At 34.7% G+C, this 23,231-nt stretch overlaps 3 protein-coding genes across 3 annotated transcripts; 1 reads left to right on the forward strand and 2 right to left on the reverse strand.

Moving 5' to 3' along the window:
• Positions 1 to 563: 563 nt before the first annotated feature.
• LOC136274274 (uncharacterized) lies at positions 564 to 7,142 on the reverse strand. The gene is made up of 2 exons (XM_066080720.1): positions 4,592 to 7,142; positions 564 to 4,231 (listed from the first exon to the last, which is right to left on the reverse strand). Exons 1-2 carry the CDS (start codon positions 7,098 to 7,100, stop codon positions 4,023 to 4,025), a joined length of 2,718 nt encoding a protein of 905 aa, XP_065936792.1. The 5' UTR covers positions 7,101 to 7,142; the 3' UTR covers positions 564 to 4,022.
• Positions 7,142 to 11,735, reverse strand: LOC136274271 (uncharacterized). Its single transcript, XM_066080715.1, has 2 exons — positions 10,091 to 11,735; positions 7,142 to 9,806 (listed from the first exon to the last, which is right to left on the reverse strand). The coding sequence occupies exons 1-2, from the start codon at positions 10,903 to 10,905 to the stop codon at positions 7,142 to 7,144; spliced, it is 3,480 nt and encodes a 1,159-aa protein (XP_065936787.1). The 5' UTR covers positions 10,906 to 11,735.
• A 3,755-nt stretch (positions 11,736 to 15,490) lies between these two features.
• On the forward strand, positions 15,491 to 17,415 carry LOC136274280 (uncharacterized). The gene is made up of 2 exons (XM_066080726.1): positions 15,491 to 15,656; positions 16,687 to 17,415. Exons 1-2 carry the CDS (start codon positions 15,556 to 15,558, stop codon positions 17,312 to 17,314), a joined length of 729 nt encoding a protein of 242 aa, XP_065936798.1. The 5' UTR covers positions 15,491 to 15,555; the 3' UTR covers positions 17,315 to 17,415.
• Positions 17,416 to 23,231: the final 5,816 nt, after the last annotated feature.

Below are 23,231 nucleotides of genomic sequence, written 5' to 3' on the forward strand. Positions count from 1 at the left end.
AGAGTTACCTCCCGTTGGCCGCCACATACTAGAGGTCGACTCGGTGAGTTTTCGTCTTTGTCTTAGCAAGTTTAATTAAGAAAATATATCAGAAATATTTGGTTGAAAATCTTTAATATGTTGACAGTGCGACCGTTTTCGCAGATATAATTTTGTTATAATTAATATCGGGCTTGTCAAAGTGCACGTGACATTTATGATTTGGTGTGTCTAGACATGACGTTGTACGTTACATTTAAAAAAAAAAAGGTCCAGGAGCCATATCGGTCACCTGAGTGGAAGACATTTACTTGCAAGAATTATGCCTGTAGATGTTAGAATAAGGACTTTCTTTCCAACCAGTGCTTTTAAAATGCCTACCTCATTATCAATTTAGGCATAAAGAGGTCAATCCCAGTATTACTGTCAACTCTGAAGTGTAATATTATGCTAATATTGAACAATAATATTTCTCTCCTTTTTTTTGGGGTGTAACATTTGCTTAGCTTAGTTATAATAAAAACAGAAAATGTGAATAAGATTTTACTTTTATTTCTTTACAGAATTCAACAGATTTGGTGAAAATTTATCAGACAATTAGTACATGTAGATAATATAATAAAAACTAAGGAGTGTTATTTACTAACAATGAACTATCTAAATTGTATATGACTTAAACAGACATATATGTACACGTACAGTATCAAATATGCAATATTGCAACAATTTTGTGACAGAAATGCAAAACTTCTTGACAATAACATTACATGTAAACATAGATGCTTTGTAAACAGTTAAGGTATTGAATGTATAATGAAGGGATTTTGGACGATTTTAAATAATTTTAAACTGGTTAAAAATACATTGCTAGATAATGATAAAATTGAAATTAACCAAATTCACAAGACTCATAACATGAAAGGAGATGCACATTAAAAAGTTTTTGAAGAGTTTTTGCCCTTGATGAAAAGTAGAAAATTGTTTTTTTGTTAAAATTTCTGCGGTAAAAAAATCATTTATTTCATATTTTAATGAAGAGGGTGTTTATGCATATTTCCAACCAACAGATTTGTTTGGAATTCAAATCATATTTTACAATTTCTTATAAAATGATGCACTGCCCATAGACTTCAATGCAAAATTCAATGTGAAATTATTTGGCAATAATCAAAATTTTGTAAAGTCCTTTGGTTCTGACTTTGAATATCAAATAATATTTTTAAAGAATTTTTATTAGGTAACATTTAATTGGAGTGCCTGCAGGAATCAGATTACCTAAACTTGATGGTAATATACCAAAATGGATTGATTAAGATCTTTCTGTAATCAATAATTTTGATTTTAAAGACCAGTCATGAGAAATTCTAGTGATCCACCTTTTTTCCTGTCTTTTATAGGAAAAATTGTAATGTTAAAAAGAGGTAGGTTTACCTCCCTTTACGGGCTGTCCATTGACCCCCTCTTTTGATACTTACCTGCCTATAAGTGTTTAATATATAGTCGATTCTCATTAGAGAATAATATAATGGTGGTCACATATTAAATATCTCAATGCTGGAGAATATTAAATATCAATTAATATGGAGTTATCTGAAATCAGCAATATACTAGTAACTTAGAATGAGTTGTAGGTATCTCTCTGAGTAAGCAGGTTGCATTCCTATTCTACACAGGTAACTAGAGATAGTAAAGGAAAATGTTTAAAGGAATTTTGGAATGTTTTGAAATACAAAAATATTATAAACTTAAACATATAAGTTCATATATACAATGAACATTATTTCAAAAATTTTAAAATGATTTAAATGATATATATAAAAAAAAATCTCTAACTGAGCTGCATGTACTTTCAAAATTCATGTATCAAATTCTAATTCAGCTACAAGAAGAAACAAGTGACTTAAACCAAAATCAATAAGTATGCTGGATGGTCATGATCAGTAATCTAATTTCTGGGAGCTCTGCATGAATAAAATCATAGATAATGGCTTTAAATATAGTGTGTGAACTTTTGCAAGTACATGTATTTCATTTTCAGGTGCATCTATAGGTTAATTTGTTGACCACACAGCCTGTTTAAAGCCTAAGCAATTGTAATATCTACAATACTGCATTAGGTTGATTACAAAGTAATTACATAAAGACTTGAATTTCATGTATGATAAGAATATTGACACTGAAATTGTTATTATATTTGCTCTGGAAAAAATATGAATTCATATACACTGTAAAAGTTTATACTCTCATGTACTCCAGTATTGTTCTGGAGGGACAAAATGACACAAGACACAGTAACATTAATAAATTTACAATTTTTCTATACAGCAATTATTTCATAAAGGTAATATTCGGTGAATTTACTTCATAAAACTATAGAATACAGTGTTGAACATATATCAAAGATACCAATTACTTGATGCAAGTGTATATTTCTAGTATAACTCTAATCATTATTTACCAGAAGTCATTAATTTCTTGAAATTAAACTTTGTAAACAATTAATGTAATCTCAAAAAATTTCATGTATATTCAAAATACCAAGTTCATGATATTCATGTATCATGAAAGAAAAGAATATAAATAGCAAGGGTAAAACTAACTCACAAACATCAATACAGTATACTCATAATTTATAAATTTTAATTAACATATAATACAATGATCATCATTTTTTGGCCAGGACATGAATAATTGTCATTGATGGCACATGAATTTTCCGTAACATACAATATTCAATTATTTTGTACATTTATTAATTGTCTGTTGAAAATTAATAAAAAGTCATAATGAAGGTTTCTTGTTTAGTACAATTGTTTTGTGATCATTAATGAGTTGCTTGCAATTTTTTAAGCTATTCCATGCATGCACATAAAAAAAGTTTAAGGTCAGACAACACGTACCTCGAGAATCTTTTTTCTATCTCCTCGTAATAAAGAGTTCCAATAAAAAATATTAATTATATAATTACTTTAAAAATGTTCAAAATTTACTTGGATTTGTTTACGTGTCTAGATGGTCAAGTGGTTAGAACTGTGGCGGCACACTTGCAGAAGTGTATAGGTTCTAAAGGTTGTGAGTTCAAAACCTCGTTGTGGCGGAGATATAATTCTTATATAGTGAAATTTGCTGTGCTGTACATGTATTTATTTTTATATCAGCAATTCAAGTGTTTTTTCAAGGAGATTATATAGGAAATTGCATACTCTAGTAATTTGCAGAAATGCCTGGTAAGGTACCCTAATTTTTTGCAAGAAAGCTTGTCAAAGTAGTAGTAAACCATTAACAAATTGCCGGAAAAAGTTATCTAACACTGAGGAACGTGTCGTCTCACCTTTAAGTAAACATATGCCTAATAAGAAACAAGATTTTACATCAAGTAATTGGTGCCTATCAGATACTGTATACAGGGAAATATTCGCCCCATTTTATTTTCCCGCGTCATCCATCTTAGAGGTAGACAAATATAAAATGGGGTAAATTAGAAGAACATGGTATGATTTTTTCAATAAAACTGCAACTGGGGAGAATTTTAAATGTTGCAAAATTATGTGAAAGGATGAAAATAATTAACACAGCTAGGGCGAATATAACCCTGTATACAGTAATCAATGTACCAAATGTCACTAAGTGACACTGGCACATTGGTAGGTGGGAGAGGGGACAAGAAGACGTATCTCTCCCAAATAAATACTCGTGCGTCCCTTATATCAGATTCATAAAGTATATGTACAGTAAATCATTTTATGGTCTGACCAATATGCCTCAATCACATCAGTTTCACAATGAGGAAAGTTTGTGAAAATCAAATCAAGTTGTGAACCCGACTCGTGAGTTACCTTTTTTACCAATTGTGTGCATTTTAAATTCAAGTTCATAAAGTTCAGAAATTCTCTGTGACCTGTAAACAAATCAAAATTGAAATCTCCAAGAATTATCAATTTCTTCTTTGTGTCGACAAAAGGTTTTAAATGCAACATAACTTCACGTTCAAATTCTTTAAAAGAACATGCAGGGAACTTGTATAAAACAATTATCTGCACTTCTCAAAGGTCTCTGAAATGTATTAAAGCTATGATGAATTCAAGCAAAGTGTTGCTGAATTTTGAGATACATGTCATCAAATGGTCTTCTTTAACGTATAATGCTGTTCCATGATGAGGACGATAACTGTCACTTCTCTTTTCATGATTAAACAGAGTCAAGTAACCTTCCATCATAAAATTCTGTTCATCATTGATGGTTAATCTTGTTTCTGAAAAACCAATAACATCTGATGCTAAAACATTGGGTTCATTTTTAATTTCATTGAAATGTTTGTGAAGAGATCTTGCATTATTAAACATAATTTTTAGTTTGTTCTGCTCTGTTTTGTACAATGGAAGATAACACAGTTTTAGAAGTGCTTCCTTCCTCATTCTTTCCATTTCTTCTACAACTTTTTGATCAACAGTTAATGCTTGTTCATTGAAATTCAGAATATGCAACTTTTCAACAGATCTAACTCTACTAAGAGCTACATAATGAATGTGGGGTGTTTTCCTTATCCTTGATTGAGACAAATCTACTACAATTTCATCAACAGTGCAGCCCTGAGCCTTATGAATTGTCTTACCAGCAGCTGGTCTTAAAGGAAACTGTATTCTTTGATATGTAGTTGAATTGAAAACAAAAGATCGCTGACAGTCAAATATTGGTGTCCAATCATCCATTACATCATCATGGAAAAGATGTCTGTATTTCTGTCGAGCAATTCTTCCTACTGCTGAATCTAAAAACTTCACCCACACAATACTTGGCCTTGATACACCAGGTAATCTGTTTTCAACAAGAAATACAGTACATGATGAACCATTTGTCAAGCCATCAGTAACATCAATATTAACCGTAATGTCATATATCATTCCAATGGCTAGAGTTAGTCTTGTCATGAGATTTGCAGTTTTGCTTACATCATCTTGATATTGCAATGATCTGAGTAGTCGGTCTTTCACAGACTTACTGTGGTCTTGGAGGACACTGTCAACAGCTATAACAATAACTTTTTCACCAGGAAGTTGCTCTATAAGTTTATTGTTATATTCATCTACTTTTGCATTCATTGTGAAACGATGGGGAACATTGCGTGGATAATTTTGACTATTTTCAGCAATGATGCGCCTGTGAATTATATCCAAGTCCGCAGAAGTCATCTCATTGTGACGAAGACGGTTCAAAAGCTGTGCAAATTCTAAATCATCTTTTTGTCGCATTACTTCATCTAATTCAAATAAGGTGAAGTTTTGTTTCCAAAGATTACATGCAAGTGCTTGGGCATTTTGTTTTAAATCTTGAAAAATCCAGCCATCCATGATTGGTTTAAGTTGAAAGAAATCTCCGACAGCAATAATACTAATGTCTCCAAACGGCCTCTTCAAACCAGTAAGAAGCTGAAGTCTGTTATTTATAAATTCCAACTTTGCGTTGCCAACCATTGAAATTTCATCTATGATGACTACTGACAAATTTCTATACTTAGTTCTAAATGTGTTGAGTTCATCACAATGCATGTTTTGCTGCCTTTGGTTAATTTTCTGGTGAAATGCAGAAGCAATTGTTTGACCACCAATGTTAAATGCAGCTTTACCAGTGTATGCACAAAGAAGAATTCGTATATCATCTGGATTCTCACCCTCCTTAGCACATAAATACCGATGTAAAGCTTGATAAAGCGCTCTGATTAACACTGACTTTCCAACTCCTGCACCTCCTGACAGATATGCATGAATAGGTTCCTGTTTAGACTTGATCCATTGCATAACATGATTGAAGAATTCCCGTTGCTTCAAATTTAAACTGGCTACAAGCTTTAAATACTGATCATCAGGTAATCTAACAGAACTCTGCTCATTCAGTTGTCTTGTTGATGGAATTCCAACATCACTTCCTATGTCATACTCTCTCTGTTCAATTGGCCTTTCTGGATTAAAGTGAACAAATGTTTCAGAGTTAACAGTTCCTTCATATTCATCATCTGCATCAGTTTGTTGAGCACCAGGAGCTAATTCATCATATGCTTCTGTCAAATCATCCTGCGCCATCTGTTCTGCCTGCTCAAGCATATCAGCATTATGTTCATACTGTTTGATTTTATTAGCTAAGAAAATTTTTTTCTGGTTAAATGATTGCTCAAAGTTCTGATGTCCACACAGAAGATCAGAAGTTTCATTTCGCCATGGAGTGAACAGCATTAATTTTTCTCTATAGTAATTTTCTGGGTTTGTCTTTAAGCTATAGCGCACATATCGTATAACTCTTGGTGTTTTTCTGCGCTTAATTTTAATTCCATTTCTCAACACAACTAATGTGCTGTCGTCTTTAAATTCACCCTCAGTATCAGATCCACTATCTTCATTTTCTGACTGGTGTCTCTCATCATCATTTGTTTCCATTTCAAACAGGTCAGTTATAATTTCCTTTGGGAAAACTACATCTAACTGTGACACATAGTCAGCTAAACACCAGTTTTCAAGTTGTTTTGGACGTTTTGCATATCTTTTGACTATGTTACTGCATTCTATGTCTGTGGAATTAGCATTCAACTTTTCGAGTTCTGAATCAGGTTTGACAAGTATTACACGGCCATCAACTGGAGATGTGTTTATAAACATTACATCTCTTGATGCTTTTGTAAGGGGCATTTGCAAAACTAGATATGCTGCTTCTTGTGCTCCAACTTCAACACTGTTAAGAAATTGATTTCCAATATGTCTAACTTGTCTCTTAATGTCAAGATTGCCATCTCTTGCTTCTTTTGCAGCTCTACTCAGCAGATCACTCATGCCCCTTTGGGATTTACTTATGTATGAGACAATGTACATTGCACAAGCATATGGATCCAAAACATACTGAATATCGATGTTTGCTGCCCATGCATGAAGAAGAGTACTGTTGTAAGCATTCACCCTCAAGTCACAGGGTTTACGTTTTAAAAATACCTTGGGTGTTCTCAAAGAACTTCTGATGCATTTTATATAATCATCTTCAGATAGTTGTAGTACATTCTGCAAAAAGTCTTGGAAAGTGCAGCTGATGTCACATCCATTTTTAAAGTCATTCACTTTGTCTTGCATAGTCTTATACATTTTCTTGTATTTCTCAATGCCACTGTCCAAAGGTTCCAATATCATAGTAGCTTGCAGTGGTGGAAGTGGAAATCCAAATCTGCAAACAGCCTTTCCTTTTTTTTGCATGTTTGTGAGTGTTTATGAACTTGCAATTCTATCAAATTGTCTTCTGTATTCCTTTCACACTTCAAGTAGCTGTCAACAAATGCAACAATTTCCTTGTTATCATTTTCTAAGTATTTTGGAGCATTTTCAATCCAAACAATCATGTGAACATGTGGTGATCCCCTTTGCTGAAATTCAACTCTATAGAAAAAGTCCTGTATCTTTCCAATAGGATGATGATCACTCTTAAGTACAGTATTTAAAAAAGTCCGAAAACGATGATCAAAATATCTTGTACATGTAATTGGGTCTTTCTGAACCAACTTTGACTTTTCAGTCCATGTCATGCTCTGAATTTCAGAATCTGTGTACTGTTTGCCATCGTTTAAAACTCCTAGTGCTCTGATCAGATCATTCCAACGTGTATCTGCAGCAGAAAAGTACATAAACCAAGTTTGTAGACCAAGCTGTCGTATCATTGCAAAAACATCTTTCTTTCTTGTTTCAAGATAAGGAGGAGAATTTCTCAATTGTTTGAAAACATAAAATCCCTCATTGTGTCTAACAATGTCACTGATTTGATCAGGATTTCTTATTTCATTTGCAGTAAAGGTTTTCCCCTTTGTTTTGCACTTCCTAAGGGCTAAATTGCATTTGTCTGTTACCTGTTTTAGTTGAATCTTTTTCAATTTGAAAAACAAATTTGGTACCGACTGTGCAGCACGTCTATCAGCACTTCGTAATTCCCACTTGGCAATATCAGCATATGAAACAGGTACTTGACGCTGATCGTTTTCTACTCTTCCTTCACCACAAAATATTGTTGGAAATGACAAATACTCGGCCATTTGATCTTGATACAAACTGATTGGACGCTGTCCTTCTCCTGGAGCAAACGTGAAGATCTGATTCATGTCAAATGAGTCACTGTCTAATAGAGTATCACGATTTCCATCCTTACCACTATCAACTTCACAGAATTCATCAGAGTCTGATCCATCTGATTGGTCATGATTTGCTGAATCTTCATTGGTGTGACCCTCTATAAACTGTCTTATTAATTCGCTTGCAGAATTGGTGACCTCATGGAACCAGTTGTCATCTATGTTTATGTTTGAATTCTTATAATATTCACTGTTTTTCATTAACCAATGTAAAGCAATCAGAACCTTTGTAGGTCGGACATTTTCATGACAATAAGAGTGCTGAAAAGATAGTTTTCTTTTTAACTTCACAGGTATTGTAATATTTTCATCAAGTCTCCTGGGAAGACTATTGATTGTTGGTTGAATGTCAACTGGCACATTTACAACATTTCCTTTTACAGAATACTGTCCTCCTCTTGGTAATTCTCTTATCTGCATGAAGGGAATTCTTAAGGATACAAGTCTTTCTTCCAATGGTAACAGATTCAATTCACTTGGTTTTTGATTCCATATCATTCCATTTGCAATAGAGAGTTTTGGAGTTTGACTTTCTTTTAAACTTGAATTGCATGTGTTGCATATCCATTCCTGCTCGTTTACAGACTTTGTATTAGTAAAATACTTCCTTTTGATTTCAGCATCCAATAAAATATTATCTACATTTGAAACACTTTCATGAAACCATGTCTGTTGGCAACATGTGCATACAAACACAGGACCCAATCTTACATTGTTGTGAAAATTCTCAACACACTCAATTGCATCAACTCCAAATTTACTTTTTCTGTATCTTTGTTTTTCAGTTTCAATATAGTCCAAATTCCCCCGTGAGTGTGCTTTTGATTGTTTTGCAGCAATATTTTCTGATGATCTATAGTGTTCATTTTTTCTCTTTTCTTTCATCTTCAATCTCTCTTTTTCTAACTGGTTAGAACTTTGTCTCATTTCTTTTTTCTTCTTTAAATCTCTTATTTGCTCATCATGCCTATATTCTTCTTCTTGCCTTTTAATTCTCTTACTGTCCCTTTCCTTGTCTTTAAACTCTGTATTTTGTCGTTTGTTTCTCATACGGTCTCTTTCATTGTCTTTAAACTCTGGATCTTGTCTCTTGCTTCCTTTACTTTCCCTTTCCTTGACTTTAAACTCGGGATCCTGTCTCTTGTTTCTCTTACTGTTCCTCTCTTTTCCTTTAAACTCTGCATTTTGTCGTTTGTTTCTCATACGGTCTCTTTCATTGTCTTTAAACTCTGGATCCTGTCTCTTGCTTCTTTTACTGTCCCTTTCCTTTACTTTAAAGTCTGCATGTTGTCGTTTGTTTCTCATACGGTCTCTTTCGTTGTCTTTAAACTCTGGATCTTGTCTCTTGCTTCTTTTATTGTACCTTTCCTTGACTTTAAACTCTGGATCTTGTCTCTTGTTTCTCATACTGTTCCTCTCTTTTCCTTTAAACTCTGCATCTTGTCGTTTGTTTCTCATACGGTCTCTTTCGTTGTCTTTAAACTCTGGATCTTGTCTTTTGCTTCTTTTATTGTCCCTTTCCTTGACTTTAAACTCGGGATCCTGTCTCTTGTTTCTCATATATTGTCTCATGTAATCCTTTTTATCTTTCTTTATTGCTGTTGTTTTTAAGTGACCAGTATTGGTGCCATCAGATTGTTTGTTTGTGAGAGCAGTTGTTGTTAACTGATCTAATCTATAATATTGATGTGTACTTTGATTATTACTAGGGAAGCTATGAATAAGTAAGCAACAGGCATCACTTCAAATTCAGTTGCAAATTCAATGTGCATACTTTCATACATTGCATACAGAAATCCTAATAAATCATCTAAGCAGCAACTGTGTCTCATCAGAGACTTTCCATCACATTGAGACAAACCATTTTCCCCATGAGAATGTGAGTCAAAAAAATAAAATTCATTGTCTGAATCTTTGTACAGTGCTGAACATATTGAGCCAATCATTATTAATACGTACCTAGATAATCCCAATGCTTGTTGCAGACATTCATGTAGAGTTTGAATTTGATTTCTCTTATCATCTGTAACTAATAAGCCAAACAATGTATCAAACTTATCAACCATGTGGTGATTTTCACCAGAATCAATATGAATTGGTAATTCATCAAACATCAGTAATCTACTTTTAAGTTTTCCAGCACTCTGAAGATTCTTCACAACCGTGTTGTACAAATTATCTCCCTTGAGCAGAGTCTGATCTAAAAAGGAACTAGTAAATGAAAAGTTTTCATATGAATTTGCCACAATCATAAGTGAATTGCATGTACACTGATTACCTCTTGAAAATGATGAAAACCTCATGCTTCCCTGATGGAAAGATCCAAACACCACATTATCTGAATTCTGATGCATACAATTACATTGCAGTGCATGTGTTGTTTCATTTGGTATATTGTTCATTACAAACGGAGTAATATTCTGAGTTGTAATCTGAGAGATATTCTGAGTAAGCAACTGAGAGGAATTCTGAGTAATCATTTGAGGCAACTTTTGAGCCAGAGGCAACATTTGAGGCATAGTTTGAGCCAGTGGCAACATTTGAGGCATAGTTTGAGGCATAGTGGTCTCAGGGAGAGCCGCAGAGACCACTGTCACAGGGGTGGTAGAGACCACCCCTGCCGGTACAGATGTCATAGGTGTTAGGACGTGGCCTACACCCAGAGGCACAGACAGTTGGACGTGGCCAACATCTGTGGGGTACTTGTCACCCACATCTGCCTTACATGGGTTCTTTTTTACAGCAGCTTTCTTCCAGCTCTTCTTCCTAGGCATTCTGTGATCTACAAAAAATATAACAATGTCATAATCTATACTAAATAATAAGGATCAGCATAGCTTTCACTTGATTCTAACACACTTTCTAAAAATAATAATGCTGTCATCACTGACACTTTCAGATTAGACAGCAGTTGTTGGGAACTACAATGCAGATACTTTTAAAAATATATACTTATTTTAAGTTTGTAGCACAAATCAAATTTAGGAAAGCAGAAAGTTGAAAAAAATTAAACCCTAAAAGTAAATTCAAAATTACAGGCAACACATATGACAACATTCATTTAAAGAGGTCACTTGTGTGGTACAGAGCGTCTGCTCTAGAGACACAAACTAAGGAGTTTATCCTTAGTTCGCTGATTCGAATCCCACTGTGGGATGTGGAGACTGGTCCTTTAGACAAGACCATAACAACAGAGGTCCTGTGTCTCTGAAAGTGCTGGCATAAAAAAGGTCCCTCACTGCTCAATGGCCCTGAGTGCCAAGTATAGGACAAAATTTGTAGATCTCCACCTGCAAGTACTGGTGTTTCATATGAGTGAGAAATTCAGAGGGTTGTTAAATAACATACAATCAATCATTTTAAGAAAGACGCAAGTTACATGCAATTTGTATATCATTTTCACACAAGACTTACCTTGAACATGTGTCACACATTTCCAGAAATTATATGTACCATATAAATGTATACGACATTTACTGGCATAGCTTTTGCGCAATAATCCAAATTACATATCTAACCACTGTGGTATTTCATAAAATTTTATAGATTTTTTTTATCATGTTTATAAGGACTGTGTGTACATTGGTATTGTGCTTAACCTGCAGTCAAAATTATAAAAGCAGCCCTTTAAGCCATTTCAAGTTTTTCTATGTTATGCCACCACATGCATCTTTATTTTTTCATAACTCAAATCATTCGTCAAAGTTAAACTAAATGTCGCGTGCTCAGTCTACATTATGACGTCATATTTTAGACGTAAAACGTCTTTGGAAATAGCCGAAGAGACTTACGTGATTCCGAATTTTTTTTTATTTCTTCTTTCATTGTTCATCAATTTAATTTATATGAATGCCAATGTAATAAAATTGAATACTTTATTCAGAATCTTAAAGATCAGTTCCTTGACGTTGATGTTTTTATTTTCCATCTGATAATTTGATAAGACATACATAGAACAAGTCGTGTTTCTTGATTGAAGCACTATTGAAACTTATCTGGTTTCCTTTTTAATTTCTTTTAATTCAAATTACCTTCTATTGAAACACTGAAACTTATTAAATCGAGTTTAGGGGCAATAAACATCGATAAGTACCAGTCGGCGGCGCCCAGGGCTGGAAGAAATTTTTTTTGGCCTTAGTACCCCTGATTTAACTTTCATTTTTCACCGATTTTCTTATATATACGTGTTACCATTAATCCTCGCTTCGCGAGGCGGGCTTCGCCCGCCTCTCGCTGCGCTCGGTATTATTGATTCTAATTTTTTTCTGATTTCCAATCACTAGAACTTAAATCAGACTGCTAATTATATTAACCACATTATTATTATTCTAGTTTTATATAGCACCTTATCTAATTATGTAATTACCCTAAAGTACTTTACATGTAAAAAATAAGTACAATATAAAACAAAGAACAAGTGCAATATAAAATGCAGAATGGTAAAATCATATGGCATGAAAATAACACCTTCCTATTAATTTATTTTTAAAGAAAAAAATGCCCATAACACAATATTTTAATAATAAACTGCATGTAAATCTATAGTCTTTTTATTCTACTTTTGTCCTTTTTTATTTTTATCATTTTACACACACTACTAAGCTTTATTTTAGCCAATTGTCAGAAACCTGTGTAGGCGATATTCCTCATCTCCGCGATTGACACAAAATCACAATTTATATAGTTTCCTTTCTGCAAACTTCAGTAAATACTTTGAACTGCTACTTTTACTAACAATAAGTTATGCTTTATAAACATGTTCTGATGACAGGTGTACCTATATGCAAGAGTTGTCCCTGTAGACGACTTTCATATTTACAAAAGTTATTTCCCTTTGTGGCGACTATCCAGGGTCAACTGGCGCAAGGCACTGTTTTCCCTCTATAACCTTACCAACTTTATATGTCAGTATCTTAGTAAATAAATCTGTATGAGAATATGTTCATAATTTACATATTACCCCATACTCTGGCAATACAGGTACAGATCGAAATTGTCCGATAACGTTTGAAGATTAAAAATATTATCAAGTAACTTACAAAGGACAGAGACAGTGGGAAAAGGAGCGTTACGCTGACAACGGGAGATAACTCTTCCGCATGTAAAATTCGTCTATTTTTATATTGTGCGATGACAAACTATTACGCTTCCTTATACTAAGTATATTTTAAAAATAGATCATCTTCTCAATCTTCTTTAACACTTAAAAAATATAGCAGTATCTAAATGGACTTGTTTTCCTCCGTGTGACTTTTCTCCGAGAGACTTCAACTGCGCAGTATGATCGCGCCTACACACTGCATAATAACAAATTAATGCTGCATGACCAAATATACGCAAGGTTGTAATTATTTAGCTAAATCCTTAACTATTCAAACCTTACAGAATGAAAACAACAATAGCGATGAATACTTTTGTTTAAGATCCGTGTAAACACAAAACTACAGTTACTTCTTCACCGTCCACATCAAAAATGACTGAAGTGGGTTAGCCTCGTTTTCATTTATTTGGTACACCGCGCCCGATCGAAAAAAAAAATAAACAAAGGTAAACCTAATCTGTTGATATCATTTCGTACGGCCACAAACTAGACAAAATTGAATACGCACTACATAAAGTTCCTTGCATATAAATGTAACTAATCACAGCTCTGTTGTTTATGGGATCTGGAGAAGATTTTTAAAGTTTAAAGGTTTTCTGGTGTATTCTTATGTAAAATTTACTCATCCATTACAGCCCCACCCTTGCCCCAGGGGTCATGATTTGAACAAACTTGAATCTACACCACATGAGGATACTTCACTATGAGTTTCATCTTTCCTGGCTAAGTGGTTCTTGAGAAGAAGATTTTAAAATACACCATTACTTTTTCACTAATTCCTAATTATCTCCCCTTGAAAGAGGGCATGGCTCTTCATTTGAACAAACCTGAATCCCCTTCACCTAAATTAACTTTATGGTAAGTTTGGTTGAAATTGGCCATGTGGTTCTTGAGAAGAAGATGAAAATGTAAAAAGTTAACGACAACGACAACGACGACAACGACAGACAACGGACAAATTGTGATCAGAAAAGCTCACTTGAGCCTTTGGCTCAGGTGAGCTAAAAAGTAATTGATAAATATCAAACAAAATTTTCCCCAATTTATCATGGTTTTTGGTGCAAAGGAGTACAGTATAACAATATCTCTTAAAAAAACAAAACAACAACACTAAACTGCATTGTGGGTGTTACCTCTAAAATACGTTCTCTTTCAGAGAAAGCATCAGCTGCTTCATCCCCTCTGTGCCTACTTCTTTCTTGTGTGTCTGTTAGTCTGCTCGTCTGCCTCTTGCTCCACTCCCTCTTGGCCTTCCTCTCCCCCTCCCTCTTCTGACTTGGCTTGAGGTTGAACTAGTATCGCTTTCCAACCTTTCAGCTATCTGGCGTAAACCTGGTCGTCTGACAGGACTTGAACTTCCACTACTTTATCTATAGACATCAAAGTTATATTTCAGTTTCAACGTACATTACGTATTATAACAAAGCGTATTAAAATCAAAAAGATATAAATATTGAATGTATTTAAAATATCTATTCCGCAGTTTTAACATTATTTCGATAATAAAAAAACTATTTTAAATCTAAATTCTGAAAATAATGACCGATAAAGACTTTCAGTACATGTATCCCTCAGGTGGCCCCGTAGGTTAGCTCTGTTTACACTGTCGACGACGCCAATATCGTGTTTCGCCTTTATTACACATATTCAACAATTCATATCGTTCTACATGTATCAATAACGGACTAATAATGGTTCAAGTGACATTTGTTATAAGAATTATCTAATTTATGACAATAAAAAGGTGTTTCTATATTGTAAACAAACTTTACACTGAACCTCTAGCCTCTTTCTTTCATCGTGTTTTTAAATGCTGGGTTTTCCTGCGCTCATGCGCAGTGGCGTAAAAAATGGCGGATTACATTAATATTCATCAGACGTGTAGCAAAGTTTAGAGACAAATAACTGAAGAATGAACATGTTTTGTGGGCCAAGGGTTGGTGAAACGTCTAATTATATCAAGCATGATGTAAATATTTACTCAAACTCATGTTAAAAATATACCTTTAACCTTAACAGTTTGCATCGTTTAGGCAGTTTCCCAACCTTTCTTGTTTGGGTCAACTGAACTGCTTTCAATTTTATAAACACATATAGTAAAAATAAACAATTTTATTAACCTTACCAGTTCATAGGCAGTTCATTAGGAGTTATTTTCCATGGCTTTGAACTGTTTAGCAAACTGCTTATTGTAATACTCAAATGTCAACATAATGTAAAGCATGAAGGATAGATGTTTATTTGTATTTAGCATCAAACATCTGTAACAAATGATCGGGTTTGGGATTCAGATAATTTTTATATCATACGGGTGTTATCTTTGATGCTAATGGTAATGTGCGAGGATAGTCCGGATGACACTACTATATATCAGAGCACACTCGAGAGAAGAGCTGATTCTGTGTTCGGCTGTCGAAGGAGTAGGTACGTTAATACGACTGCACAGTGTTCGTATTGGATTAATCTTTAAATAGAGCGTTAATATTTACTCGTATTTTATTAACTGAGTGTACCTGGCTGCAGCTTATGTCGGCTGCAGAGATACAGCCCTGTACATGTGATATAGGCATAGAGCCTTATCAGGACAAATCTCGCAGGTCTCGAGGCTGAGACCTGTGCCTCGGATAGAGCCCCGGGTTATAACCCACAGATCATCAAGCCCCATCCCTTATAAATAACTTGTGAATTATTTGTTTTGCATGCTTAAGGATAGGTCATCCTTACAACTATATCTGTATATATTGACTCGTAGTTTTTGTGATCGTTTTATGCCGGTATTCATATATGATTGTTAAATAAACACATTCCCCAGACTGGTCTCAATCACCGAACCCAAAACACGTTACAAAATTTGTGGCAGCGGTGGGATCATTATCATGACATGAAAATGTCCTATGAGAAGTTCAAGAAAGGAGAAAATGTATACGTATACTTCCCCCAGCGCAAAGTTGGATGCTCACCGAAGTTCACGTCCTACTGGCGGGGACCGTTCAAGATACTCACAAAACTATCGGAAGTTTTGTATAAAGTTAACTGTGGTCGGAATGGTAAAGACCAGGTTATACATTGTGACCGCTTGAAAACGTGCAAAGCTCAGATTCTGAAAGGAGAGAACGAACTGCAGACCCCTCTGGAGAGCAGCACGGAAAGCCAACTTGATGTTCAGTTTGAGTCGGAGGTTATTGATGAGCGTCAGTCAAAAGTAGAGGTTACAGATGAACTAGCTGGGGAATTCGAGTCCAAGCGCAACAGACGTGCTCCAGTCTGGATGAGAGATTATGTGACAGAATAAATTGTTCAATAAAACAATTAGATATTGTACATATTAGTTTTGTTGTTTATTGGAATGATTCTGATTTTGTGTATAGTGGATAGATAGTCTTATTCATATAGAGGAATGTTCATGCTCAGATGCATCATCGATTTTTATGAAAGCTTTTATTTTACATTGTAGTATGGTTAACACAAAGACGACCCCTCGGAGGGCAAAGGAAATATGTCCTGTGTGTTTTGTTGAACTGGATGGTAAGGACGCATGGTCCGAACATGTGCTGAGCTGTGCAAGCAGTATGATGGTGTGCAAAGCCTGTCATGTATCCTTTAAAAAGAAGGAGTATCTGCAGAAACACATGCGGACGAAGCATCCCGATGCCCCTTCCTCAGCACATAAGGACACAAGTCATGATCAGGAAGACGACAGTGACTGGGACGTGGACCCCGAAGTTCAACTCGGCGAGGTTCGGACTGAACTCGCAGAAAAAGAGATGGAAGCTTTACCATCAACCTCTCAGGATGACTTCATCTCAGGAAGAGTGATTCGAAAAAGAACAGCGCCAAGTCCAGTGTTTTCGTCTAAACGAACCAACCTTGGCGTTGTTGAAGAAACCGTGTCGAAGAAAAGTGTGGAGTTTGGGATTCAAACTGACAACCTGGATCCTGTCCTATCCAAGATCATGGTAGATGAATCTACTCAAACAGAGGGCTATCATCGCAGAGTGAAGGAGATCACCATCACCAAATACCATGAAAATGGGCAGAAAATTAAGAGAATCAAAGAAAGTGAAGAACTGTTTGATTTGTAGATACTTATAAACATTGTAGCTGTACTGTGTTTGTCGAACATTTTGTTTCATTTTACATTTTTGTTATTTGCATGTGTATGTATGCTTATTCATGTTCATCCCCAAGACGGTGCTATACATCCATCATTCATTTTGTACAATATTCATGTTTGATACGTCATCCTTTTTAGATAAAAAGAAAAAATATATATATTTATATATCTATGTTATCGTTTTGTCATGCGAGGACGCATGAAGCAATGAGGCGTGGGTTATGTAACAAATGATCGGGTTTGGGATTCAGATAATTTTTATATCATACGGGTGTTATCTTTGATGCTAATGGTAATGTGCGAGGATAGTCCGGATGACACTACTATATATAAGAGCACACTCGAGAGAAGAGCTGATTCTGTGTTCGGCTGTCGAAGGAGTAGGTACGTTAATACGACTGCACAGTGTTCGTATTGGGTTAATCTTTAAATAGAGCGTTAATATTTACTCGTATTTTATTAACTGAGTGTACCTGGCTGCAGCTTGTGTCGGCTGCAGAGATACAGCCCTGTACATGTGATATAGGCATAGAGCCTTATCAGGACAGATCTCGCAGGTCTCGAGGCTGAGACCTGTGCCTCGGATAGAGCCCCGGGTTATAACCCACAGATCATCAAGCCCCATCCCTTATAAATAACTTGTGAATTATTTGTTTTGCATGCTTAAGGATAGGTCATCCTTACAACTATATCTGTATATATTGACTCGTAGTTTTTGTGATCGTTTTATGCCGGTATTCATATATGATTGTTAAATAAACACATTCCCCAGACTGGTCTCAATCACCGAACCCAAAACACGTTACACATCTTTCGAGTTAAAAAATGCATCAAATCGAGCTTACTTCAAGTTGGCCCTGCACCTAATGCCCTTGTGGGGCAAGAGTCATAAAATTGAAAATTTATCTGATATAAACAAGGAGATTATAGATGGTTTGAGATGAATAATTACTATATTCACATTACATGGAACATTCATGGGCAAGCATTACTCAGTAATAATTTACAGGAAGAGATAGTAATTTCAAGATCAATGTTATTTCATTTTAGGCCTTAATTGTTGCTTTCAGGTTTTATTTATATATTTATTATCAACAAATTAATACCTCCCAAGTAATGACTTGCTGCAAATAATAATTTTTGGCTACTTGCATCTGATATTCCAATTTTCTGAATTAAAAAAAAAACCTTAAAATGTAAAAACAAGTGCATGCTGGTCATTATGTGTGTATAAAGAAAACATCGATAATATTCTACAACTAGAGCAAAGCTCGTGGCAAAGCCACGAGTAGGTCTTCCGTTGTTGCTGCGGGTTAAAAATATATGTAATATGGTGTCAAACGATTATAATGACTAAACTTTCAGTTCTGCTTTTGCTATAAAAACGTGTTGTGATTGAAAGCCTGTATATAAAATGTGTTTTGAACAAGACAGGAAGAAAATGTTTTAGGAAAACTATTTGTCGAACACAGTCTGTGTAATCGTTTCAAAAATTCTATAAAATGTAAGATGTTTAATGGCGAGTTAAATTTTAAAAGGGTAGCAAGCATTGTTATAAACAGTATGTACTCATGATTCATGTCAGGAATTGCAGTTTTTTTTAAAAACCTAACCCGCCTACAAAACACGTAACCTTTTCTCTAAGATAACTTGTTTATTTAAATCTTTCTAAATTTTTGAAGACTATTTGCAAGTTTAAAATTGTTACGTGCTGACAAAATTTAGTAATTAGTCAAAATTGATGGCATCTTTGAGATTTTCTTCAGGGAAATGTGTGTCGTCTGATATTATTTAATGATACGAGTAGATTTGGACATTCAAAATAATATATAATCAGCTAATAAAAAAAATGAGCGGGAGAATTTATGCAAAGGCGAGCATCTAACTTTTACACCAGATGGTGCTGTTTCATAGAGACACCGCTATGTAATGTGAATTTAATAACCTTATATACAGAAATGAATTTTACTTCTCTCGACGATGTAATAATATGCAAAATCCTTATTTTTATGTCAGTGGGTTGACTAATTAAATTAAAAACAACAACTTCAATTGCGCTTGCGTAAATTGGAATTCTGGGAAGGAATTAGACAGTCCGTGTTAGAGAAATTCGAAGAAGTTATGAAACTGGTCAGTTTCTAGATCAACTGTGCATTGATGTATTAAAAGACTATCATTGGTATCGCCTGTAGCCATGGTCCGGAATCCGTATGTGCAGTCATACATTGTATGTACATCGATACACCTATACCTCCTCACCTACAGCCATACAAATGAGGGTGCAACCTTCATATACACAAGCATATTAGTATTATATACCTCCTCACCTACAGCCATACAAATGAGGGTGCAACCTTCATATACACAAGCATATTAGTATTATAATTCTGGAAACTATTTATCTTGTATTTAATATATTGGGTATTCATTGTTCACATAAAAGCCACCTATATTCCACTGGCTGTAGCTAACCTTGTAAGTAAATTAAGTTGCATTACAACCTCATAATACACAACTTAAATTAAAAGTTGTTTTTTTTAATCAATTTCCATACAATTAGCAATACATAAAATTCCCAATAACGCTCATCTATCTCACTTAAGTGTAACTTTGAGAAGCGCATATATTTTTGGGAGGCAGATATATCGCTATATTATAGCCTGCAAGTCAAGTGAATTATCATGGTCTTTCAAAGAAAAAAGAAATCCGTCGACAGTTGCAGTACTTTGATGATTTCTATGGCGAACGACTGCATTGCATAATGTAGTCGTATATCCAAGAAAAAAATTGTCTTTGTCTTCAAACTTTTAATTATAAAATATCATGAATTATTATGTTCATAACTATAAAAGTTTAGCGTGATCAACAGGTTAATTTATTAGCCACATTCTTAGGTTACATCTTTAATGTGAAGATGATTGACTTAGAATAATAGTCTTATTGTTTATAAAAGCACCCTTCCAGTTGTTACTCAATTACATATGTTCTGAAGTGTGCGCTGAAGCGACACAAGATCTTCGGTCGCACGTGGCGATTGAATTAACACAGACTGACCGAATAAACACACGGGTGGGAAAATTAAACACGTTGAGGAGAAAATGTTACACATGAGAAGAAGTCACCAAAAATGATTTTCGACAGATGTTGATATCTTTTCGCCAATTTAAAAAAATCCAGCGCGAGCACTTGTCAGAGGGGCGGGAGGAGGGGGGACACAGCACTGAGTTCGCTTCCACACTGAAACGAACAACCATGTAGAAAAACTACAGAGTGATTAATATGTGACTGATATAATCTATTAATCTCATGTGAATATTCTTTTAAATAATCATCAAATGCCTCAATTCAGGACATTCTTTTATCGTGCTAGCACCTACCGCAAACATGTACATGTAACATGGAAATTTGATTTGATTTTTAAACTACCTTGTACGCTATCGTATAATTCAATCAATGCTTAATCAACTGTACAAGTAAAATAAATTTATCTATTTTCGTCTTAAATCTATATAATAGTTGAAAACATAATAAAATATACTTCTGTCCGTGCAAAATATGAAACATGAACGCGTGATAAGGTACATATAGAAGAACACGAGCCGACCGCAGATCACTTGTCCACTCGCGCTGGATCTCCTCGGCCATGTGCGAGGGATAATCATCATTTAATATTTGGGGGGGGGGGGTTGGTTAAATTTTTTTAGATATACAAACCAACCATTAATTTATGTCTGAATATGTTTCCGATTTGGAGTAATATCTCTCATTAATATTCAGTTACACTCAAATGTTTAATTAGATAAATACAAGATGGACAAACTTTTATAATATAAAATTAAAACAGTTCTTGTATTTACGGCTATATAAACTCAAACACGTTTATCTTCATCTAAGTGTGCGCCGCGGTGTGCGAATCCTGTGTATTAGATAACCGCTTACCGCTAGTAGTGCAGCCGTGGCTGATCGGCCGTGGACGAAGGATAGATTACGTAAAGGTACAACGCACAGACACGCACATCTCAGAACCCAGGAAGATTTGAAAAGTTTGCCATATAACGACCATGTTCTATCAAATAGACGTTCTTTATTTTAAACTTAAACCCACAATTGATCTATGTCTGATATTGCTTTAGATTGAGAATGACATTGCTTTTATTAATTAACTGAACGATTTCTTCATTGACACCCAATCGTTTAGTCCATAAACTTTTATGTGTAATCAAAACTACAACAATTTTTGAGTTCGCGACTAAATAAACTCATTTGTGAGAGACGCAACTCTCGTGTATTAGATAACCGCTGACCGCTAGGTAACCCAGCCGCTACCATGATGACCGATTTTCTCGGCCGCGGGCGAGGGAGAGTTTCGTTAACTTGGCCAAATGCCGCGAGTACTGGTCAACACGTATTACTTTTTACCCGAATATTATGCACTACCCGAACACAAAAACAGTTTTATGAGATCAATAAAGTCACAAACAACATTTTTTGCAGCGACGCCCATATCGAAAAATTTACCGTTTTAGAGTTATGAAGCAAAGACTTTTAAGGGATCTAGACCCCTCATTTTAGGGGCTAGCCCCTTTGTTATGGTATCAAATGAAAGCTCTTGATATTCTGCACAACTTTTATTCTATATGTGTCTAGAAAAAATTTACAACTAAAAAGTTATTGAGCAAAGATATAAGCAAAATTTAACATTTTTTGAAACATAAATTTCGATGTAATGTTTTAAGCAGTATACGTGTGTTAATCAAACATGTAAAACTAGGAGGACAACGTTCAAGATGTCTACATTAAAGATTTGTAAATTAAAACTACTTGCTACGGATCTACTCGGAGCCTTTGCAGGTACACGAGACCCACTAAAAAAATATTCAAAGGGGAATAACTCAAAACCGGAAGTAGCGATTTCACCATATTTTTTGCTATAGTAAGCTATTTACAATAAACCCTGAAAATTTGAATAAAATCTAATGACAAACAAGCGAGATATTACAGTTTAAAGAAACGTCTAGAAGAAAAAGAAGAAGAAAAACTAGAGCAAAGCTCGTTGCAAAGCAACGAGTGGGTTTTCCGCTAATGTCGAAAGCAACGCTAGAAGTACGTCTAAGAAGCAGAGTTCTTAATCTAGTAACAAAGAAACATAAGTACAACTAGAGCAAAGCTCGTTGCAAAGCAACGAGTGGGTTTTCCGCTAATGTAGAAAGTAATGCTAGAAGTAGCTCTAAGAAGCAGTGTTCTTAATCTAATGACAAAAGTAACTTAAGTACAAAAAAGATTTTAAAAATCGAATGATTCTTGGTACGACTTAACAAAATCCGAATGGTTTTAAGTACAAATTAACAAAAAAAATAAACATTTCAAGACCGAGTTAACAAAAAAATCCGAATGTGTTTAAGTACGACTTAAGAAATTTGACTTCATTTTAGGTAAAAGTTAACTTTACCTGGAACTAACATCTAATTTCTTAACCCAGAATGCAAAATTAAAATTTCCGTAAAAATCAATTTTGTTTAAAACATAAATCTGAGCATCGTTTCCTCTACACTGCTTTTCAAAGGGTTGACCTTTCGTACTATGTTCTTGTTGCATCATCAATTGTCAGAAACTTATCGATGTATAGTTTACTTAATTTCATTATTCCTCTGTGAATATTTTTATTTGAAATTACTATGAACCAGACAACATTGAAATGGTGAACATTTCAAAGGGCCCCGCTGATGTTATTTCAGTGAATTTTGCTTTGACCTTGACCTATAACTTGAAATTTTTCCAGCTGGCATAGAACTTCTATTTCAATTTCATTTCCCCTAACATACAGGCATTTTTGTTCAATCCGACCAAGATTAAGCATATCTAGGAAATAATCTACTGTCTAAAAC

Source organism: Magallana gigas, chromosome 1 (genome assembly GCF_963853765.1).
Source record: "Magallana gigas chromosome 1, xbMagGiga1.1, whole genome shotgun sequence".
In the NCBI taxonomy this organism is placed as follows: domain Eukaryota; kingdom Metazoa; phylum Mollusca; class Bivalvia; order Ostreida; family Ostreidae; genus Magallana; species Magallana gigas.

Excerpts from the sequence above, each read along its gene's own strand:
- LOC136274274 (XM_066080720.1), bottom strand. The coding sequence starts at position 7,100 with ATGTATAAGACTATGCAAGACAAAGTGAATGACTTTAAAAATGGATGT. Across the intron at positions 4,232-4,591 it reads TCCTTTAAGACCAGCTGCTG|AAACAAGATTAACCATCAAT; the intron begins GTAAGACAATTC and ends TTGGTTTTTCAG.
- LOC136274271 (XM_066080715.1), bottom strand. The coding sequence starts at position 10,905 with ATGCCTAGGAAGAAGAGCTGGAAGAAAGCTGCTGTAAAAAAGAACCCA. Across the intron at positions 9,807-10,090 it reads CAAGCATTGGGATTATCTAG|ATTAGATCAGTTAACAACAA; the intron begins GTACGTATTAAT and ends TCAATATTATAG.
- LOC136274280 (XM_066080726.1), top strand. The coding sequence starts at position 15,556 with ATGCTAATGGTAATGTGCGAGGATAGTCCGGATGACACTACTATATAT. Across the intron at positions 15,657-16,686 it reads TTCGGCTGTCGAAGGAGTAG|TATGGTTAACACAAAGACGA; the intron begins GTACGTTAATAC and ends TTTACATTGTAG.